Source organism: Gobio gobio (assembly GCF_949357685.1).
Source record: "Gobio gobio genome assembly, chromosome: 4".
Classification (NCBI taxonomy): Eukaryota; Metazoa; Chordata; class Actinopteri; order Cypriniformes; family Gobionidae; genus Gobio; species Gobio gobio.
Window position 1 is genome coordinate 15,211,703 of NC_137100.1, and position 24,840 is coordinate 15,236,542.

At 42.7% G+C, this 24,840-nt stretch overlaps 1 protein-coding gene across 1 annotated transcript in view; it reads left to right on the forward strand.

Annotated features, from left to right (window-relative positions):
- The window catches only part of man2a1 (mannosidase, alpha, class 2A, member 1), a 98,498-nt gene that overhangs the window by 3,519 nt on the left and 70,139 nt on the right, over positions 1-24,840 (forward strand). The window contains exons 3-4 of the mRNA XM_079815521.1: positions 4,747-4,891; positions 22,992-23,163. Of these exons, the coding sequence (XP_079671647.1) occupies positions 4,747-4,891; positions 22,992-23,163 (317 nt within the window). The remainder of the gene's footprint in view (positions 1-4,746; positions 4,892-22,991; positions 23,164-24,840) is intronic.

Below are 24,840 nucleotides of genomic sequence, written 5' to 3' on the forward strand. Positions count from 1 at the left end.
TCTATAGCAGACAATAATCGCGGGATCGATCACATGCTTTACACATGAACTGGAGCGCGTCTCAAATAAACCAAAACTCAGCAGGCTACTTGCCTCACAAACATGAGAAATATGTGTATATAAAGCTTGAAATGTCCACTTTTAAACGTAACGAATAAAAAATAGTCAAGCAATGCGCACGGTTCAATAGTGGCAACCACGATATGCGTCCGTTCCTTCACTCTTGTCAAAGACGCTGATGTCAGACGCACGTCCGTTTACAAACCAATCAATGTCCAGATGCAGCCCACATAGATGATGACGAGTGGACGCAAGTGTGTCATGTAAAGTTCTTTAGTCCGCTCACATAATTGCAATGTGAAACCAAACCAAAACTAACCGAATATATAAAAAGTATCAAAACATGAACTTCAGTTCGGACCTTGGTGCGGACTTTCAGGTGTGAAAACGCCCTAAGAATATGGGCGAATCAGATTTGGCAGATTTGCAAATTTGTGTCCGAGCTTTGGAGAGAGCGTCAAATGCATCTATTTTACGGCGTGTTTTTGCAGTGGTGAGTAATGTAGCCAATCACAGTTGATCTCTTGAACGCAACCAGAGGTGTTTAAGTTAGTCAGAATATCACCGCGGCAGAATTTTTATTCAGTGCTGAGTGAAACTTCTCATTATCAAACAAAGTCAAGACACGATGTAAGTAAGAGATTTATTGTTGACATTGTTATAATATAACTTTGTGAGATCGCGATGAACTGACCAAGCAACAGCATTTTAGTGATCATATAGCGATCTTGGCTCACTTTCGAGGCTACAGTCTATAAAATTCATTGAATAAAACTATTGTCGCTAAGAGGACAGACGGCCAAAGTTTCGGAAGTGACATCTAAATATAAATGCCACTCTGCACGAGACAGAAATATCCTCCTGATGCAGAATAGAGGTTTTTCCTTTGTAGTGGACATTATTTAGTGGATTTCTTCTTATTATAATAAGGATATTCTTATGAAATATGAGATATTTTTATGAAAACATTGTCATATTGTCCCAAAACTCATTAATATGCAAATTAGATACAGTGTTTAGATGCATTACGTATAATGGGAATGGCATTTAGGGCCATGTTTACACACATATTGCGTAAAGTAAAATGGCATATCAAATTATCCTGTTATCTCTCATAACATTAAGAATCATCTTTATACATACTTTGGATTTTAAAAAAAGCTTGAAGCAAAAACAAATCCCATTGTTTTTGTCTATTCATGTCTTTTAATTTTCTCAATAAATAGTTCTGGTGTCCTCTACAGAGGAGGATATAGAATATAACAGGATTTTTTTTTTTTTGTCATTTGTTTTTTATGCCCCAAACAAAAAAATAACGCATTAAAGCAATGTAAAGGCAGATTAATAGACAAACATTTGTAGCAAAATATTTTTGAAATTCCAATTATTGATATAAGGGATAATTTGTATATATATATATAATCATAATTTTCTCACTGTACACTGCTACGGTGGAGCCATTGCTTAGCCTGCACTTTACTAGAGCCCCCTTCAGTAATTTCAGAAGCACACTCTGTGATTTGATTCTGGAACCGGGCCTGCTTAAATTATATTAAAGGGTTAGTTCACCCAAAAATGAAAATTCTGTCATTAATTACTCACCCTCATGTCGTTGGACACCCGTAAGTCCTCCGTTCATATTCGGAACACAAATGGAGATATTTTAGTTGAAAGCTGATGGCTGAGAAAGGCTTCAGACAGGCCTCCATTGGCATTCAGTACATTGACACTTCCAAGATCCATGAAAGGCACTTAAAACGTCGTTACAAAGTCTATCTCACCACAGTGGCTCTACAATAATCTTACAATGCGACGACAATAGTTTTTGTGCGCAAAAAAAAATCAAAATAACACCTTTATCCAACTTGTTCTCGACTTCCGTGTATGCCTCCACGACGCATGCCCGAGAATATGACGCAGATCCGGCGTTCGGACATATGACCCAGAAGCGATTTGTTTACGAGCAGAGGAAGACGCGCGTGTCTAAGCTGTTGGATTCTACATTGATCGTGCTTTAGGTCTCGGCGTAGTGCTCAAAATGGGGCTTAAGTGTGTATTTCATGGATTCCCGAACACCGGCGCTACGTCATATTCTCGCGCATGCGTCGTGGAGGCACACACGGAAGTCGAGAACAAGTTGGATAAAGGTGTTATTTTGATTTTTTTTTGCGCACAAAAACTATTGTCGTCGCATTGTAAGATTATTGTAGAGCCACTGTGGTGAGATAGACTTTGTAACGACGTTTTAAGTGCCTTTCATGGATCTTGGAAGTGTCAATGTACTGAATGCCAATGGAGGCCTATCTGAAGCCTTTCTCAGCCATCAGCTTTCAACTAAAATATCTTCATTTGTGTTCCGAATATGAACGGAGGACTTACGGGTGTCCAACGACATGAGGGTGAGTAATTAATGACAGAATTTTCATTTTTGGGTGAACTAACCCTTTGAGCCTTAAAGTTCTACATAATTAAGTGACAGTTGGATTGCCGTTTGTCGGCTGTCTGTTAGCCATCGCATCACCTCAGCTTCACAGACGTCCCACCTCTTTGCCCATTTTTGGTTATCCGGGAGTGACGTGCTGCCAAGATGTCGACGGCCGGCTTTGCCCACTTTGGGATTCAGAAATGCTCTTCAGAAACCTACGGACACTACGTCCATAGTTTTATACAGTCTATGTTTTCAACAGAAGAAAGAAACGCATACAGGTTTGGAACAACTTGGGGGTGAGTAAGTGATGACAGAATTTCCATTTTTGGGTGAACCTTTAAGATTAAGGGGACCAATTGATTATTGTCAGGGCACACGACCTAAGGATTTCTTCTACTTGCCCAGTCAGGCCAGTGGTTTATATTTATACCAACCCTGATTTCTACCTGGCCAATATTTTATCTGGCTCCAATACAAAAATATATACATTTTATTTTTATCAACACATTTTCTGTGTCAGAAAGAAATGTATTTAATTTATAATGAATTTAAAAATAATTCATGTAATACATCATTTTATATATAAATAATTATAGTATATATACAATCACAAATCATGATTTCCACAAAAATATTAAGCAGCACAGCTGTTTTCAACATTAATAATAAGATGAAATGTTTCTTGAGCAGATAATCAGCATATTTGAATGATCGTGTGACAATGAAGACGGGAGTAATGATGCTGAAAATGCCGCTTTTCAGAATAAATTATTTTAAAATAGATTCAAATTAGTGCTGTCAAAACGATTAATCGCATCTAAAATAAAAGTTTGTGTTTACATGTGTGTGTGCTTACTGTGTATAATTATTATGTATATATTAATACTTTTCATCACACTCATTAATGTATATATTTAAGAAATATTTGCATGTATATATTTTTTTTTTTCTTAAATATATACATGCATGTGTGTGTGTTATATATACATAATAATTATACAGTACACATATATATATGTAAACACAAACTTTTATTTTAGATGCGATTAATCGCGATTAATCGATGTGACTGCACTCATTCAAATTGAAAACAATTATTTAACATTTTAATGATATGTCATATTATTACTGTTTTACTGTATTTGTAATTATAAGTGCAGCCATGGTGAGCATAAGATACTTCTTTTAAAAAAACATAAAAAAAATCTTACCAACCCCAAAACCTTTGAATGGCAATGTAACTAGTTTACATATACATACATTTAAAAGTTACAACAATTTATTAGGGTTTTAAAGCAAAATATATGGAAGTAAACTAGCTTTTTAAAACAGTCTGTAAATAACATTTGCTTGAATCATTTGAATAAAAATCATGTATTAAGATCAAGAATCAAGTAATTAATGAGGGATAAGGGAGATGATATTAATTCTTCCTCTAAACTAAAACCTCAATGTCTTTTTCTTTTTGTAAGACATACTGTACACAATAAAATCACATTTAGCATACTGGGTAACTTTAACTGAAAGTTGAAGGGTGTTCACAAGTTGTCACCTGTGTTTATGAATCAGGAAGACACATTATTCCATGAAGAATGTGGTCATTGGAGAAAATTAACCTTGAGAGGTGCAAAACAGTTTTGCTATTATTTTATGCACAATATACTTAATAAAGATTTTTTTTGTCATGAACAATGGGTCAGTAAACATGAATAGATCAATGCCAGAGAGACTTGTTTTTGCAAATACCCCACTGGCTGTGAAGAAGGTTAAGAAATATCTCAATGCCTGAATCGTCACTCTCCCAGACTAATTTTTACATACTTTTGCATGTGCGTTTGTTTATGGCTTGCCTTTTTACTTAACCCTATTCCACTGCTAATTGTTTTACATGGGGTTGTGATGTAATATAATCATTTACATGTGCAACTGGAAATATTGGTATTTTTCCTCCTGTCACTAAAGAAAACCTGCTTTTTTTGTGGTGCTTGTCAATAATTAATTTTTTTCCTGTCCAAATACATGCAGGAATTGCTTAAAAGAAAATATTTTTATTTATTTTTTTGCTTCAGCGAACAGAGAGCTGACATAAATTCACACTACAAAGCCTTTAAATAACTACGCAAAATATGATACACTTTCGTTACTGATAAATATTGATGTACATGTCCCGTATTATGAACTTGCACTTGGTCAACAATTGGAAGTATGCATGCCTGTTATAGTCCAGTAAAATGATGTTCTCTCCTGCTTTATTTCAGATGCTGGATGTTTATGATTTGCTCAGCTTTGATAACCCTGATGGTGGAGTATGGAAACAAGGCTTTGATATCTCTTATCAGGCTGATGAATGGGACAATGAGCCACTGCAAGTCTTTGTTGTGCCCCATTCACATAATGACCCTGGTGAGTCATAAAGTTTGTTGACCATTGTCATGTGTTTGTAGTCAATGAGACTCACCATTTATCAAGTAAACAGACTTGTGTTTGTCTCAGGTGCTTTGGCCTGATGTTTGTATGTGATTAATATTACAAATATTTGTGATTGACGGCTGAAATTCGATTGGCTGCAGACACGAGTATGGGTTAAATTCAGGGGTGTGCATGAGTTACTGACTAGACAAGTATTTGATGTGCACAAAGTAGTCAACTGGTAAAAACACTTGAACAATTTTGCCTGCTATAGGAAACGATGAATTGTACTTTCTTGTAGGGCTGCACGATATTGGAAATAACTGACATTGCAAAATTTTGGTTTTCCGCAATATGGTGTTTTTCCATGATATATATTGCGATATGAAAACAATTTCACCAGATTATTTTAATAGCTCTATTTTTTTAAGAATTAATCATTCTAGGATGATTGGGTGATTTTAAAGGGTAGCGCATCCGCATAGAAAATAATAAACTAATTACAAGAATAGACAAGCATGGATTATTTTTTTTTTACAAAAATGTCTCGGGTCATTTATGGCTGACAGCATATCTGGTGGGCCCTGGAAAAATTGAAACAACCAAAATAAATGTGTGTAAAATTTTTATATTCATTATGTTTTATACAGCATAAAGAGCCTGGGGTCAAATTGACCCCAAAGAACACAGATGCTAAAAAATGTGTACAGGACATTGGAAAAATATCATCATGCTAATTTTATGTTTACAGAGTTGTCCCCATTCAATTAGGAAAAGTCATTCAATCTGAAGCAAAAAAAATCGTGTTTTTACAGACGTTAACTCTTTCCCATTATTTGTGAGAAAATGCTTCCCCGCCAAACACTGAATTTTCCGGGTTTCCGGTTTTTCACTGTTATACGCTAGGGGGCGCTATGCATCTTCTGAATGAGTACAGAATCTCATGATCAAAACACAGGAAAAGTAGACATGAAAAGACCAAGTGGCAAACTCGCGCAGTTTCTCGTGAAGCCAATACGGAAGTGACTTGAACTGCAATTCATCGACTGGCCACTAGGGTCAAGAAGGGAGCAGAATCTCACTGAGCCCCATGTTAAAATGCCCAACTTTACAGCAGAAAAAAACATGTTTACAGCCTGGTACAAATTGTGGTTTTGGTCTATATGGTTAATTTTGCCCTTCACGCAACTGTGAGGGAGGTGAATTTTTTTTATAACTCATTCGTTTACATTATATAAAGCCTTAACGTTCTGAATAATTAAGGGCGTGGCCACTTTAAGTGACAGGTGGATTGCCGTTTGTCTTCTGTCTGTTAGTCATCGTGTCACCTCAGCTCCACCCACGTCCCGCCTCTTTGCCCATTTTCTGTTATCCGGGAGTGACCCGCGATGACGCGCTGCCAAGATGGCAATGGCCAGCTCGACCCTACTTTATGCGTCAAAACTGCTCATCAGAATCCTGTGGGTGACGTCACGGACACTACGTCCATATTTTTTTACAGTCTATGGAAAAAACAAGCGATTCGGATGTAAGCAGATGCATATGTAAAATAACGTGATCATCAACATTAAACATCATATAAAACTGCCTAATGTTACTGAATGAAATGTCGACCCAGGGCGAGCTATAGGACTGTGCAAGCATTAGGGGTGTTGATGGACTCGATATACCCCATCTGTGTTTGATCATCGTTCTGAATCAGATTTTGATTTAGTCTTTGACAAAAACGTGATTTTCTCAGCGTTTTGTTCAAAATGTTACCCATATTTAAGTGTTGATAAAAAAGGAATGCATGAAGCTAGAGTAAAGAATTGTATTTGTTTAAAAGCAGAGGGTCTGCTCTTTCTTTTGATATATTGCATGCTCAGATATTCATACAACAAAATATTCTATGGGCTGCTGGCGGTGAAAGAGTTAAACATTGAATGGGGTCAAATTGACCCCAAAGATAATAGGAGGGTTAAATCATAAAACAGAATCCAGGAAAAAATTTAAAACACAGAATTTGGGGAAAAAATACAACTAATTCATGGCGCACTAAATTAAGGGTAAGCTTGCTCTGGGTGTTTATTGGTAAAAAAAACGAGTTATTTTTACATTTATTATGTCTAATAAACATACAGAATGCATGTCCTTACTTCATTAATGGTATGAAATGAATATTGTGATAAATATTTATACTGAATGATTTGGCCGTATCGCCCAGCCCTAGTGGGACTGAGGATGTGAGCTTGATGTGTGCTTTCAGATGCAGACATGTTAGACAGTTCCTGTTAGAGTCATGCAAATAAAACCGGTATTTCATATTTGTATAAGCAGAAATATGACGCTTGAATTTTGTTAAAGCTCTAAGAGCTAGTGTAAATAGTCAAAAAAATTCTATAGTTGGCTAAATTGTCATTTTTGAGGTGGGAATAGTTTTCCAGGTGGATGAACGTCTGGTTTTGTGTTGCCGGCAAAATTCCTGTGGGTGGAATTTACACCTTGTATTAAGATCCGTCTCGGGTGGTCCGATCGCGGGTAGCCAGACGAGACAGATTGCTGTTTACACCTGGCAGACTCAAATCTCTTGTGACCAGTCGGATCAGATTTCAAGTGAGGGTCTCTGGTTTCATGACTATATGCATCACTCATCATCACCTTCATACATCACACTGTGTTAGAGTGTGTTGATGTAGCATTAACAATTGAAAAAATTGCACAAACGAGATGTTTCACGCACAATTTTCCGTTGATTTATTCTAAACTTTTATTTCACTGCATGTTGATGTCAGACTGACATCGCCTGCTGAAGAAGTTCGGTGAAATCTTCTGAATTATTTAAACGTATGTTTCGATCTGGCAGTTGAAGGTGAAATAAAAGCCGGGCAAATTTTTAAAGGTCCCATGGCATGGCATTTTTCTATTATTTTATAATGTTTCCTGAGGTGTACTTATATTGTTAGTATGATTTTTACATCATAAAATGTCATAATTTAGAAATAAAAGGCATTTTTTCTATACTGCTGTTTGTCCTGTGGCTGAATGCCCTGTTTCAAGAGGCGTGTCTGCTGTGAGACTTCAGTAAAAACGCCCACTGTTGTGATTGGCTGACATCTTTGCATTTGAAATGAGCGGAGGGGGCGTGTTTTAACGAGGTCTACGAGGCACGAGCAGGCACGAGCTGCTGCCAGAGAGACGGATGGACCTGAGTTCACTTCACATCAGTTCTGTCAGTCTCAGTTCAGTGAACTGTTGTAGTTACAGCATATACTTCAGGTTATTAGTCTACTTTTAGTCAGAGGGACTGTCACTCATGTCAGAAAGTTAGTAACTTTAGTAAATTATGGATCAGCGCTGACTGGAGACGCGAACCGTTTAGAACGATTCAGTACGATTTGGTGAACTGATTCGGTTCACTAAAAAGAACCGATTCAAAAGAATGATTCGTTCGCGATCCGGACATCACGGAGACGGAGCGATTGCTAACAACGTTATTTATAGTAACTACTGAGTTATGAGAGCTCTGTCAGTCAGCCCGAGTTTATTTTGTTTGTATCTGAGAGTTCTGAATAAACACGAGTCCCAGTCACACAGAGTCCGTCTTCATCATTATTACCAACTTTGTAACACATGCAAAGTACCATTACAGCTGTCGAGATGAACGAGTTACGAGTAAGTGTTGATTATAGCATTATTTTTAGATATTTTCCTATCATATGAAAAGCGTCAGTGACGCGCATTGAGTACACAGCGCAAACAAAGACACAACAGCAGTAATCGAATGTAATCCAGTTTATTGTGGGGAAAGCTGGCTAGCCTAGCCGGATACCCTCACGCTTACCCCCCTTCTGCTTAATCTCACGCCGCGTTTGGTGCCTCCGCTGTGGGCCAGATGCAGTACTGGGGGTCGGTGATGTTGAAGAACGACCGGCCAGTGCAGCCCGAGCTTCGGCGTGTGTGAGGTTTATCTCTAAAGAGATGTGAGTCTGCCGATGTTGAGCAGAAACTCATGACTGTATGCACATTTTAGAACAGATAGACGCGACAAGGACGTACAAAAACACTGACTCACAAGATAGAAAACACTGTTCTGTCGGGAGAGAGAGAAGCCGCAGCGTGTGCACGAATTATAAATAATTAGCTACACATCAGAAATCAGTGATCACAGATCAGAAGGAACTGAAAAAAGACTTCTGTTTTCATTTGTACATCCAAACACTGAGAAACGTCTCGGTTACGTATGTAACCCTCGTTCCCTGAAGGAGGGAACGGAGACGTACGTCGGAACTGACCGACGAATTGGGATCTGATCTCAGAGACCAATCTACTTCGAGTGTATTAAAAACGAGCCAATGGAGATTGGCATGCGATCCACGCATTCCACGCACCGCCCCGCAGCGCGGGTATAAATAAGGAAGTGGAATGCTTGATCATTGCTTTTTTCTGCTGAGGAGCCGAACTAGTGACTCGGCCCCCTAGCGGAAGCACAGCACCTGGCGACGGGACGTACGTCTCCGTTCCCTCCTTCAGGGAACGAGGGTTACATACGTAACCGAGACGTTCCCTTTCAGTCGGTCACGTTCGACGTACGTCGGAACTGACCGACGAATTGGGATCCCTACCAAAACGCCAGGGCGCTGGCCCTTCCAGCGTCCTGCTTGAGCGCACTGGACCGTCTTAGATGGTACGGAAGTCAGGGCTCCAAGCAGGGAGGTCAGTCACTGCTGTTTCTGCAAGACCCACTCAGTGTGACTATTGGATAACGCTGGGAAAGCGTGCCCGTCTCGGGAGATGGTACGCTGCGGAGCCACGTCCTTCAGTAGAAGGCTAGGTGGCAGAATACACATAAGGACTAACCTGGCAGGGTAGTGCAACATATGGCAGTCTCTGGGGTGGTTCCAGCCTGGTCCCAGGGGGGAAAGAACACGCCCAGAGACGACAGAGCGGGCTCTGTCAAGGGAAAGACACGGGGCTAGCCGAGTAGGGTAGCTGGTACCGTGGAAGAATACACATATGGGGTAGCCGTGAGGGGACCGCTACATATGGAACCCAGCCTACACACACGTTTCACAAGCATACGGGTGCAGGCCTGGCGTCAGACGGCCGCAACGTCTGGCACCGCAGGGGTGACGGAGGAGCTCGACAGGGTTAGCCGTTTCCGGGGAACACAACTGGAGAAAAATAGACGCACGTATCCGGCCCAGAGGGCGGGAGTGGCGTTGCAAGCCGACACTTAGAACGGGCACTTAGCGCTACTGGCCACTGGGGGCGAGGATGCGGGAAGATACCGGCTCTACACGGAGGCTATAGAATCTAGCGAACGTGTTAGGTGTCGCCCAGCCCGCAGCTCTACATATATCTGTCAGCGAGGCGCCTTGAGCCAGCGCCCAGGAAGAAGCAACACTCCTTGTTGAGTGTGCTCGCAACCCGAACGGGCAAGGCACGTCTTGGGACTGGTAAGCCAAGACGATAGCATCCACTATCCAGTGGGCCAACCTCTGCTTGGAGACAGCCTTTCCCTTCTGCTGGCCTCCGTAACAGACGAAGAGTTGCTCTGAGGTCCGAAAGCTTTGAGTCCGGTCGACGTAAGCGCGGAGAGCGCGGACGGGACATAACAAAGCCTGGGCTGGGTCTGCCTCCTCCGAAGGCAGCGCTTGCAGGTTCACTACCTGGTCCCGGAAGGGAGTGGTAGGAACCTTGGGCACGTATCCAGGCCGGGGTCTCAGGACAACGTGAGAGTTGGCCGGCCCGAATTCTAGGCACGATTCGTTGACCGAAAGTGCATGCAGGTCCCCTACCCTCTTGATGGAGGCCAATGCCGTCAGAAGCACTGTCTTCATTGACAGGATTTTAAGCTCCACAGACTGCAAAGGCTCAAAGGGAGGGCTCTGAAGTGCTCTGAGCACTAGAGCTAAGTCCCAAGAGGGTAACGAGTTTGGACGAGGAGGATTTAGCCTCCTCGCACCTCTGAGGAACCTGACGATTAAGTCGTGCTTTCCTACGGACTTACCTTCGACTGCGTCGTGATACGCCGCTATTGCTGCGACGTACACTTTGAGGGTGGAGGGAGACAGCCTTCGCTCCAGCCCATCTTGCAGGAAAGAAAGCACGACACTAATCGAACACCTTCGGGGGTCTTCCCGGTGGGAAGAGCACCATTCAACGAACAGGTTCCACTTCAAAGCGTAGAGGCGCCTCGTAGAGGGGGCTCTAGCAGAAGAGATGGTGTCTACCACTGCCTGTGGTAGACCACCTAGAACCTCCGGGTCCCGTCCAGGGACCAGACATGGAGTTTCCAGAGGTCTGGACGCGGGTGCCATAGAGTGCCCCGTCCCTGAGAAAGAAGGTCCCTCCTCAGGGGGATCGGCCAAGGAGGGGCTGTCGCGAGGAGAGTTAGTTCTGGGAACCAGGTCCGGTTGGGCCAGTAGGGCGCAACTAACAAGACCTGCTCCTCGTCCTCCCTGACCTTGCACAGGGTCTGTGCAAGAAGGCTCACTGGGGGAAACGCATATTTGCGCAGGTCCCGGGGCCAGCTGTGCGCCAGTGCATCCGTGCCGAGGGTGCCCCCGGACAGGGAATAGTACCACTGGCAATGGGTCGAGTCCGGAGAGGCAAACAGGTCTACCTGTGCGGCTCCGAAGAGGTCCCATATCAGCTGGACCGCCTGGGGATGGAGTCGCCACTCCCCCGGAGGTGTCGACTGGCGAGAGAGCTCGTCGGCTGTCTGGTTCAGCGCACCTGGGATGTGAATGGCACGAAGCGACCTCAGATGCTTCTGACTCCAAAGGAGGAGGTGGCGGGCGAGTTGGAACATGCAACGGGAGCGTAGACCACCCTGACGGTTGATGTACGCAACGGCCGCAATGTTGTCCGTACGGACCAGTACATGCTTGCCACGTAGCGGCCCCTTGAGGCGGCGCAGTGCCAAGTGTACCGCTAACAACTCGAGGCAATTGATATGCCAATGCAATTGAGGTCCCGTCCACAGACCTGAAACTGCATGCCCGTTGTACGTGGCCCCCCAGCCCGTGGAGGAGGCATCCGTGAAGAGCACAGCATGCCTGGACACTTGTTCTAAGGGCACCCCGGCCCGGAGAAACGAAGCGTCGGACCATGGGCTGAAAGTTTGGCGGCAGTAAGGAGTCACTGGGACCCGGTACTGGCCGCTCTGCCACGCCCACCTCGGGACTCGGCCATGGAGCCAGTGTTGAAGCGGTCTCATATGAAGCAATCCGAGCGGCGTTACCGCGGCTGCAGATGCCATATGCCCCAGGAGCCTCTGAAAAAATTTCAGTGGGACCGCCGTCCTGTTCTTGAACGAATTCAAGCAGTTCAACACCGACCGGACCCGCTCTTCCGTGAGGCGCGCAGTCTGGCTGACCGAATCCAGCTCCATACCGAGATAAGAGATCCTCTGTGCGGGACAGAGTTTGCTCTTCTCTCGGTTGACCCGAAGGCCCAACAGGCTGAGGTGACTGAGCACCATGTCCCTGTGTTCGCACAACTGCTCCCGAGACTGGGCGAGTATAAGCCAGTCGTCGAGATAGTTGAGGACGCGAACGCCGCGTTCTCTGAGCGGAACAATGGCTGCCTCTGCGACTTTCGTGAAGACGCGAGGCGACAGGGACAGCCCGAAGGGCAAGACTTTGTACTGATATGCCTTCCCCTCGAACGCAAAACGTAGGAACGGTCTGTGTCGAGGAAGGATAGAGACATGAAAGTACGCGTCCTTCAGGTCGATCGCTGCAAACCAATCTTGGGGACGGATGCATTCGAAAATGCGTTTCTGCGTTAGCATCCGGAACGGGAGCTTGTGCAGGGCCCGATTCAGGATACGCAGGTCCAAGATTGGCCGTAACCCACCCCCTTTCTTGGGTACAATGAAGTAGGGGCTGTAGAACCCCGCCTTCATATCGGCTGGAGGAACCGGCTCGATCGCGTCCTTCGCCAGCAGGACATCGATCTCTGACCGCAAGACCTGGGCATCGCTGCTCCGCACTGAGGTGAAGAGGATGCCCTTGTACTTGGGAGGCCGGCGAGCGAACTGAATCGCGTAGCCGAGTCTGATGGTACGGATGAGCCAGCGAGACGGCCTGGGGAGCTGAAGCCAAGCCCCCAGAGACCGTACAAGCGGGACCAACGGCACCACAGACGTACCCGGGGTGGGGCAGCGAAGTGGAATGGACGGACCCGACTCGGGAGGCCCGGAGGCGGCCCGGAGTGTTGTCCGAATATTCCAGGGCGGGGCAGAGTGTGGGTGAGAAGGCCCGGGGGCGTTCTCGGTGCCCACACTGCTGTCCCCTGGCGAGGGGGAGAGGGGAGGAAAGGAGTGGCAAGGCCCGGGGGCGTCGCGCACTGCCAACCTGGCCCTCTTGGGGCCCAGGGAAAATAGAAACTGCTCTTTTATTGAGAATGTGGGTGCCGCTGGACTCCGGAGAGCCAGCGGCAGAGATGTAACACCAGTCGGGGCCCCCCGGTCCTCCTCCGGGGGGTGGGAGAAAGATGCGGACATCATCTCCCTCAGAGCAGCTCCCGTCTTCCCTGGGCTGCCCGTCTCAGGGCCGCTTCCCCTTGCGCTTGCCGGCTGGTTTAGCGGAGCCCTGAGCGGGTTGGGCGCCTCCCTTACGTCCGGCACCCTGCTTTCCCGGTGGAGGCTGCTGCTTGGGTTTCGCAGGGGCGGAGGCGGACGCAGGGGGACGCCCTCGGCGACGAGCAGGCGGAGGTGCTGCCGACGACGACTGGGTGGAGGCAGCAGCGGGTCGTCGGGGCAGGATGTTTTTGATGGCCTCCGTCTGCTTCTGGGCCACCGAGAACTGCTGGGCGAAGCTCTCGATGGCGTCGCCGAAGAGGCCGGCTTGACAGACAGGGGCGTTGAGAAACCGGACCTTGTCGGAATCACGCATGTCTGCCAGGTTCAGCCACAGGTGGCGTTCCTGGACCACTAGTGTGGACATCGCCCGACCCAGGGAGCGTGCAGTGACTTTCGTCGCCCGGAGAGCGAGGTCAGTCGCCGCACGCAGTTCCTGCATAACACCCTGGTCGGAACTACCCTCGTGCAATTGCTTTAGCGCCTTGGCCTGGTGGACCTGCAGGAGCGCCATAGCATGCAGAGATGATGCGGCTTCCCCGCAGGCGGTGTAAGCCCTGCCCGTGAGACCGGACGAGAACTTACACGCCCGGGAGGGGAGACGCGGGGCACCCCGCCAGTCCGCAGCGGTCTTGGGACACAGTTGCATCGCCACAGACCGCTCGACTGAGGGGATTCCCACGTAGCCCTTAGCCGCACCACCATCGAGAGTAGTGAGGACGGAGGAGTCAGTCGACCGTGAGCGAGCGTTGTAAGGCGCTACCCACGATTTCGTGATCTCCTGATGCACTTCCGGGAAGAAAGGAACCGGGGCGGGGCGCTGAGAACCAGCACGGGCCGTCCCGAGAAACCAATCGTCCAACCGCGAGGGTTCGGGACACGGTGGAGGGTTCCACTCGAGCCCGACACTCGCGGCGGCCCGGGAAAGCATAGCCGTAAGCTCTGGGTCGGACTCGGGCAACGCTGTCACACCCGAAGGGGGCAGCGCAGCCGAATCTTCATCCTCAGAGCCCATTAGCTCGTCCCCCGATGCTGCAATCGACAGCATGTCCTCAGCCGGAGCCCCAAAAGAAATGCCTGGGACCTCCCGGGGGAGGCCAGCGCGCTCTTCTGGAAGCTCCACCGGCGCAGCGGAGGGGGGAGGGGCCCGAGGAGCCGTTTGACCCGTCGGGGAAGCCCTCACAGTAACCCTCAGGTCCCCACCAAGGCCATCAGCCAAAGTAGCAGCCCTCTGCTTTGCAGCGGGAGGACCACTAGATCGGGGGATGCGCAATGGTGCTCCGCCTCTTTCGAGGTAATGGAGTCTGGACCGTAAAACTGCGATGGTCATGTTCCCGCAATGGGAACATGAGTCATTCACGAACGCAGCCTCAGCGTGCTGAACGCCCAAACACGTGAGACAACGAACGTGACCGTCAGCTGGGGACAGATATCGACCGCATCCAGAAACACACGGTTTGAATGACATCTTGAAAAAGACGCAGGGTCAAACCGTGTTGCTCTTTTAGAAAGGAAACTGCTCTTTTAACGTGCTGAAGCACTCAGGGAGATGACCGCGGCACCACACAGTACAAAGGTGCAAGCCTGTGTGTGCACTCAGAAATAGGAAACGCCCAGCGAACCAACAGCTGATCTCCGTCTGAAGCGGCACTCGCTGACGCGCTGTCACACCCGCACTGGAAGCAGATCCTCTCACGAGACTCGTCAAAAACACTCTTCGTAGAAACAGGAAACATTCACTGTTCGGCTCCGAAGTAGAAAGCAATGATCAAGCATTCCACTTCCTTATTTATACCCGCGCTGCGGGGCGGTGCGTGGAATGCGTGGATCGCATGCCAATCTCCATTGGCTCGTTTTTAATACACTCGAAGTAGATTGGTCTCTGAGATCAGATCCCAATTCGTCGGTCAGTTCCGACGTACGTCGAACGTGACCGACTGAAAGGGAACTGCCAGCATTCACTCGTCCACAAGCAATGATCTCTCGAGCGTTTGCATGGGCGTGCCAGATTCTCTGGGCGGAGGAAAGGGAGGTAACCGTTCCTGCTTGGACGTCAAACCAGGAGACTTCAGGATTGGCTAGTCTGGCCTGTCATTTTCTCAAAGGCAGAGAAATACAGCCAGAACTCGGGTTTACACCGATCAACATTTCTATCCACTTGGGGACAATATTCAGGCTAGGGGAACTCATATTAATGTTGAAAAACCTCATAAAATGAAAATTTCATGCCATGGGACCTTTAAACTTCTCTTTAGCATAGTGGATGATTGAAGTCACTCACTGCTGTCAGTACGGATAGCGTTTACGCTACAGATGTGATGTGGTCACATGCACTTCTGACTATCTCTGTGTTAGGAAACCTGGACCCTTTTTGACCACTTGTGATTGGATCACCTGAGACGCATATTGATTTCAAGTGTAAACAGGATCATAGTTACGTCCCTTTCAGGTATCCTTGTGTTTATTGTGAGAAAGTTGCCATGACAATGAAGTTCTATATCATTTTACACACGAAAGGTCGATAAGTCTAATATTTACACAGCTATACTTAAAAGAAATGGCCTGTGTTTTGTTTATTGGCTGGTTCCATGTTTGTCCATTGTAAGTGCCTTACTGTGATTTTTAGCTTAAAAATAGCTAGGAATTGTAGAAATTGTTTCCTGTGGCGATGAAAGATAATGCTGTTGATGGCTGAACTTATACTGAACTCTGAATATTCCTTTAGACCAGCTAACTGAATAGACTTGCTGTTTTTTTCAAGGGATTCCAATAGCTGTGATAGACGAGAATTGATGTACCCTTCCTCTTAACTGTTGTCTTACAATGAAATGGAATCCTACAAAAACAGGAAGTTTATTACTTGACCCTCCCATCTGAATTGCCAAGTGTGCAGTTCATATTTTGCATTCAACATGAGGAATGACAAGAAAGAAATCATTCAGATATACAGCGGTCTGTCCAAAAATGAGTTTAATATGACAGGTGTTACTTGATATTCTCCGACTTTGATTGTAGGATCTCATTTTTACATCTAGATTGCCTTTTTTATCTCTTTTAATCTATGAGAAAGTAAATATCAATCATATCTGTGCTTTGTCAGAGTCTCTAGAGTAATCAAAGACAGCAGTTTGCAAAACTAGGGAATGCTTCAGCCAGGGAATATTTTATTTTGAAACGATTTCAAGGTCAGTCCTGTCTTTAAGATCCCAGATGTTTCATCAAAACAAAAAACAGTTATAGGCTGCACCTTTTCTATGATGAGCATTTTTTTCTATTTTGGAATTTTAATTCATTTTTGTAGTGCAAAAAAAAAAAAAATTCAGATTGGTTTAACCATCCTTAGGAAAAAGAAGAGAAAATTCTTGAAAGAAAAGCTTTAGGATTTATTTCGGCAAAATGTTTTCTTTGTTAATTCTTAAATAAGCAGTGCTGGAGGTTAGGGCTGGGCGATATGGCCCAAAAAAAATATCACAATATAATTTTCCATATCAGTCGATATCGATAATTATCACGATAAATGTCAAATCTTTATTTCTTTAAAGTTTAAAGGCATATTTTTGCTCCTGAGTGAAAGATGTAGAAAACAGACTAATTGACTAATTCATCTTCCAGAATCTGGCAGTACGTTTTGGGAGTTCATTTTTAGTCCATCTCTGCAAAACGGACTTCAGGATGGACTAAAATGAACTCCCAAAACGTACTGCCAGATTCTGGAAGATGAATTCTTCAAACAGTGGTACTAGAGGATGTGGTGCTGGTCCTTCAAGAGTCACTCTCAACCTATCTGTCCATAAAGCCTATAAAAAAACCTTCTTCATGTATTTTACAACACTTCAGCTTGTGATTCTTATTTAGTGGGGGTCATTTTTTAGGATTCTTTACCTAACTGAAGTCTCTGAGATCCTGACACCTTGCACTTCTGGAGACTCCAGGTAGGTTGCAGCTCTGGAAAATGGTGGCGCTGGAGACTAAAGGGTTCCTGATGGTTTCACCCTTAATTCTTCACCTTAATTCTTAATTCTTTTGCAGTTAACAGGTGTCTTTTCTCCGCCACATGTTTTTGTCTGACCCTGCTGACCCAACGAGCATTTCACTGTCCAATGGTCACGCCTTAACTGCAATGTCTAGTATTGCATTAGTATTGCATCCTTCTCATGGGCATTTAATACTTTTTGACTTTTCAGTCTGAGTTAAATCTCTTTTTTGGCTCAATTTATCTGTAAAAGAAAACATGCCTAATAATTCTGCACACCTGAATATAAGGTGATTTTCATTTCCAGCCTTCATGAACAATTATATATCACTTATACATTATTAAATACTAAATCAATAGTAGTTATTAGGATTACTGTGGTTTGGAATTGGTCAAATGTGCCTGGAAAAAAAATATGATCAGAAAATCAACGTGCCTAATAATTCTGCACTCCCTGTATATATATATATATATATATATATATATATATATATATATATATATATATATATATATATATATATATATATATATATATATGAGTGGAGCGTTCGCATGGGCCGTGAGTGCACGTGCATAGATTTTCAACAATTGAACGTTGGGGGAAAATCTCATTATGAAATAAATGTTTTTCTCTAGTTCACGTTGGCCACAATTATTGACACCCAATTATTTCAACGTCCTTTTCCCAAGATAACAGCTCTGAGTCTTCTTCTATAATGCCTGATGAGTTTGGAGAACCCCTGACAAGATATCAGAGACCATTCCTCCATACAGAATCTCTCCAGATCCTTCAGATTCCCAGATCCATGCTGGTGCTGCTTCTCTTCAGTTCACCTCACTCATTTTCTATAGGGTTCATGTCAGGGAACTCAGATGGTCATGGCAGAAGCTTCATTTTGTGCTCAGTGACACATTTGGGTGTTGATATTGATGTTTGTTTTGGATCATTGTCCTGTTGGAAGATCTAAGGCCCATTATAAGATTTCTAGCAGAGGACGTCAGGTTTTGATTTTTTATCTGTTGGTATTTGCTAGAATCCAGGATACCATGTATCTGAACAAGATGTCCAGGACCTCCAGCAAAAAATAGGCCCACAACATTAAAGATCCAGCTGTATTTTTAACCATAGACATGGGGTACTGTAACAAAGTTTGTGTGTGGGTAAGGAAGAAGACAAGGGGTCAGCTTGCTGGAACTCGAACAGGGTTTATTTTCTTAATAACTCGGGAAACAAAACTTTGTGCACATCGCACAAATCAAACCTCAGTTTCTCTGTAACTTCTCTGGTTTCTCAAGGCAGTTCCTCTCTGCAGTGTCCCAGCTCGAGACCCAGCGTGTGTGTGCGCATCTTCAGCTTCTCTCTCCCGTCCTCGTTTCCTGCATGGCTTATAACCTGTATCTCCAGGGCAATTACTGAAACAAGAGACAGGTGTTCATCATTTGCACTTTTTTCACTTACTCCCGGCACAGACCTCGCTAAACCACGCCCCCTCACCACAGGTACTTTTTATCCCTGTTTGCACTAAACCTATCAGGTATTTTTCTAAGCTTCACCTGACCATAGAATCCGGTCCCTTTTGAAGTTCCAGTCGTGTCTGACAACTGAATATGCTGGAGTTTGTTTTTGGGTGAATGAGGAGGATTTTTCTTGAAACCCTCCCAAACAACTTGTGGGGATGTAGGTGCTGTTTGAGAATTTTCAAAAATGGGGATTTTCAACACTTTCAATTTTGTGAAGCTCAACAATCTTTTGCTGTACATCAGAACTATATTATTTGGTTTTACTTATCGTGATGAATGATTAAAGGGATCATGAACTGGATTTTTTAAAAATTATTTTATAATGTTTCCTGAATTGCACTTATAATGTTAATAGGATTTAAATATCAAAAATTGTCACAATTTATAAATAAATGGCCATTTTCTACCCTGATTTTAGCCCTCTGATTTGAACGCTCTGTTTTAATCCTCATGTTGTGTTAGGGTCATTTTGACCCGGAGAAGATTTTCTTTTTCCCGAAAATACCTGTTAAAGTTATTGCATTGGACTGAGTTTTTTCACCTTGTTACACTATTGGTGTTTCCGGTCAAAAATAATCGGCCTACAATTTTGTTTTTATAAATGTCTCATTATGCTATCACCAAATGTTGGATTCAATCTTTTTGTCAACTTGTTTTCTTTCATTTAGGACTGGTTTCATGTTTCTATTTTGAACTGATTAATCGTAGGCCACTATGCCTCATTTAGCTGAGAGTAGGCACCTAATTTTTTGAGTGAAAAAAACATTTATCTATAATATAATAGTATCTATAAGTTTCACAATATTAAATAAAATATGAAGACAATTGTGCTGTAATGTTTAACCAGGACATTTGTTTTTAAATGCTTTTATTTTGGCAAAATGGCACAGAGTCACACTTGTGGTGTTCCCGGTTATGTTCATTATGTTCATGTTCACATACAGAAAACAAGTTGACAAAAAGATTGAATCTAATATTTGGTGATAATATTGCATAATGAGAGATTTATAAGCATTTTTTTGTAGGCCGGTCATTCATATGGTTTTAAACACAAGGGTTAAGGGCCGTGTCTGCTGTGAGACTTCAGTATAAAGTTAAACGGCCACTGTTGTGCTAACGTGGCTAACGTCTTTGCATATGAAATGAGTATTACACGTGGAACCCTCTCGAATACTTTTACTACGTTTTTACTATTACAGCTGTCGAGATTAAAGAATCGTGAAAAGTGTTGATTATAGCATTACATTTAGATCTATTCCCATCACATGGAAGGTTGCAGTGATGAGCATTGAGCAGATGACAGACAGTCTGTTGATCGCGGGAATTTCAGATCTCATCATTGCAAAGCGACTTCTGCAATGCTTTCACCATAAACAACAATACAAACACAATATAAATACAGTAAGAGCTTCGTTGTGCAGTGTAACGGCGTCATTGATTACATAACGGGAGTTTTGGCAAGTGTCCAGATACAGTAAACTCGCAATGTTTGATTGACAGCTTAGTGATTGTAAAGGGAGCGTTCTTTGATCGCTTTCTGTATATAATTTAATCACAATATAAATAACAGATTATTTTCATCCTACTAAGAGAAACAATGTGAAGTTGATCGTTCAGGTACATCCTTTCTAACCCTAATGCTGCTGTGATTAGGTTAAAAACAAATAAATACTATACATATCAAACGATCTGTAATAATAGACAAAGCAATAGTGACCATGTAATAACACACTTGTGTGGTGCGACATTATTGTCAGATCTAATATAGTCGGCACAGCATTGTCTTTTAGTTTCTAGTTAGTGAACAAAGGACCAAGTTCTTACTGACGTGGTCTGGAATTAAAAATAAAGTTCATCTACTCTTTCCTAATGTTGGGATTAGGAAACTTGGCACTGCACAGCATCTTGTTGTCTTCGGATCCACCTTTATCTTTTGGTTTCTGCGTAGACATCTCTCATTATTTACTTACTACCTGCGCAAAATGGAGGGCGGGGCTAAACAGGCAGTGATTTAGAAGCAGGCGTTGATCTTCTTCTGCGGAGGCGGTGTTTATCTACACTATTACATGATAAAGTGGCACATTCCACATCCTGTCGTTTTGACAGATTGGCTTTAATATAAGCTGTTTTTAACCTAACATGAAAGTTTTGATTTCTGAAACTTACAGTATGTTTTTATAGTACAATGACCTCTTATATGTCAAAAGATCAAGGGAATTTTGATTTCTCAGTTCATAACGGCTTTAAGGGAATTTGGCCTTTGTGTTTCCCCATATTTATACTCCTGTGGAACAGGAAGACATGGCTGGACAATTTCATCTTCCTAGTCACCCTGGTGTGCTAAAAAAAACGTAATTATGAATTGGAATATGCTTCAGAGAAATTTTACTCATAAGAATTTCTAGGGGTGCTAATCATTGTAGCCAACACGCATTGGAGAAAACATTTATTTCATAATGAGATTTCCCCCCACTTTCAATTATTTTACTTCAAAGAAAGGTTAGATTTTTGTGAATTATCTTTAATGAAACTCAAAAGGATAAACAAAGCAGATTAATTTTCACAGCCGCCTTTGCTCATATTTACCAAGGGTGCCAATATTAGTAGAGGGCACCGTATGATGACTGTCATTTCATGTTAATGTACATTTCATGTGGGATTAAAATATCTGTAATTATTACTTAAGTGGGTATGTCTGTTTGCAGGGTGTGCTTGTATAAATAGTTGAAGACTGTAAGAGTGTTTGCAAAGTCTCTCTTTGTTTGCAATTTTGTTCGGTTCCGATTGTCTTCATCTAAAACTTCAAACTTGGATTGCTAGTCAACCCAAGCTTGTAAAATTGATAAATCCTTGAGGTACTGATACAAGGTCATGCGCTACTGTAAAAAAAGGTACAGTTACAATAGTTATGCTATATATTATATATATTGTGTTTATAGTTTACAAAGTACAATTGTACATTTACACTAGAAGCCAGATACCAATCATCACAGGTGAAGAACGGGTTCTTTCTGCTTCCTGTACGACCAGACATACCACTCTCTCAAGGAAACACAAACATTTTCAAGTGATCGCCAAAAGTTTCTCAGGGGAACACAAAAGCATTGACTTATTATTTTTCCTCCCATCTCATATTTTTTCCACCACCATGCCCCCTTAGGGGCTCTGTACAATTTAAATGAATCAAATCCTGAAAAATGCTGTATTATGTTTTTTTTGTTGTTTTTTTTACAAAACTATTAGGCAGCACAACTGTTTCAAAATTGATAATAATATTAAATGTTTCTTAAGCAGCAAACCAGCATATTATAATCATTTTTGAAGGATCATGTGACACTGAAGACTGGAGTAACAATGCTGAAAATTCCGCTTTGCCATCACACAAACCTGATATTTGAAAATGTATTCAAAAATTATTTTTTATTAAGAAATATTGAAAAACTGTTAACTTAATTTGTATTAACTTTCCACAACATTACTCTTTTTACTGCATTTTTGGTCAAATAAATGAGCTTTTTTTTTTTCTTTAAAAAAATTCTTGCAACCCCAAACTTTTGAATGGCAGTTTTTATACCATGAAATGTATAAATTAATGAGTACCATATTCATATAACATGGCATTTTCATGTTACCTCAAAGAATACTATAACGGTAATGGTACAGTGCATGTTCAAAACATGCTGATACCATAATGCTTTATTGTTTCACACCCCTTTAACGATGTCTACTCTACTCATTTTTTGCACATATTACTTTTTTCTTGCATTGAACACAAAAGGAGATATTTTGCATAATATCCAAGCTGTTCCTTTACATACAATAAAAAAAAGAATGGTGACTATGGCTGTTCCTGATCCACATCCACTGCCATTTAATAGCATAGACATTCTGCTAAACATCTTCTTTTGTGTTCCACAGAAGTAAGGATGGTTTGGAATTAAATGAGTGTGAATAAAGATTTTTTTTTATAGTTAAAACCATTTTAAATATCAAGTCAATAATAAAATTTTTTGTGGTGTTCTGTTCAGGCTGGCTGAAGACATTCGATGACTACTTTCGAGACCAGACACAGCACATTCTCAACAACATGGTGGTGAAACTACACGAAGACAGTCGGCGGAAAATGATCTGGTCTGAGATCTCATATTTTTCTAAATGGTGGGACAACATCGACGTGCAGAAACGAGATGCTGTCAGGAGGTGAGGCTTTTCTCTGTTGTTAATATCCATTCATTCTCATGCGTTGGTGTAATTTATGGATTCATTAATTGCAGCGTTCACACACAAGTCTGGTGTAAGCAAGACTGGGAGATGTTGAGGAGTTTTGGAGGACTCTGTTGTGCTTTTGGTCCCATTTTAATTAAGCTCAAAGTTTGTACTTTATTGCCTAGCTCTCAGGTGACGGTTTATGCGCAAAAATTAAGTCCAGACATGGGTATGATACAAACATACTTTGTTTTAATGATGATAATTATACCAAATATAGATTCTAGGACATATTTATTCACATACCTCGGTTTTTTAACCATGATTTTCGGTTCGGTTTGGGTCGGATGATGGCTTGCTATTCTATTCCTAGGCGACAGGAACAGTAAGAGGTTAAGGAGATTTTTTTTTTTTTATTGCAATACTCTTTCTTTATTTTACTTAAAAGACTTGAAAAACCTTACTTAAACTTAAAACTTTACTTAAAAAAAAAACCTTGTACACATTCCTAGTGTATAGTATAATATAAAATAAATATATATAAAGATTTACACTGGCAGCTCAGAGCTGCACAGCAGTATTTAACTATGAAATTGAATGAATAAATGTAAAAATAAAACACGACATAGACTTCAATATAAAATATACATTGATTCTTAATAAAGCTACTGTATTAAAGTTTTTCAGTCAAGAGCAGCGAGTGATTTTCTCTTTGTCTTTTGTTGTTTTATTAACCACTAAAGGAATAGTTCACCCAAAAATGAAAATTCAGTCATCGATTACTCACGCTCAAGTTGTTTTAAACCTGAATAAAGTTCTTTCTTCTGTTGGACATAAAATATATTTTGAAGAATGTTGGAAACCAACCAGTTGCTGGCCCCCATTGTAGGAAATAATAATATGGATGTCAATGGCTAGCATCAACTGTCTGTGTTCAACAGAAGAAATGAATACATGTTTGGAACAACATTAGAGTGAGTAAATAATGACATCATTTTAGAGGTGATCTGTCCCTTTAAGGACAAGCTGCAGCATGTTCACTAGGCTGCGCTGCTGTCAATTTAAGACCTGCACGCATGTAATATACAGACATGTGCCGATTTTACTTTCACTTTAGACATAACCGACTGTGTTTATGTTAACCTTGTGTGGTTTTGACAGTATTAGCGCAGTAAGAGTACTTAGTCCAGTAATCACAGGCTTTTAGTGCGTGTGCTCAGAAAAGCGCATGTTAAAACCGCGCATAAGCATGCAAATTAAATGTTTAACTAGCAAGGCTTTAAAACGCATGCAAATAGTGAACTTTAGTGATTGTGAATAACTATAGTGTTCCGTGAGTACCCCCCCCCCCGCAATTTACAAGCACACATTGAACCGTTAATGCCGTACCGAACGGTTCAATATTATATTGAGAATTGTGGCATCCCTAGTGTTTATGGGAGTTTTTGACCATTCTTCTTGAAGCGCATTTGTGAGGTCAGGCACTGATGTTGGATGAGAAGGCCTGGCTCGCAGTTTCCACTCTAATTCATCCCAAAAGTGTTCAATCGGGTTGAGATCAGGACTCTGTGCAGGCTAGTCAAGTTCCTCCACACCAAACTCGCTCATCCATGTCTTAATGGACCTTGCTTTGTGCACTGGTGCGCAGTCATGTTGTAACAGGAAGGGGCC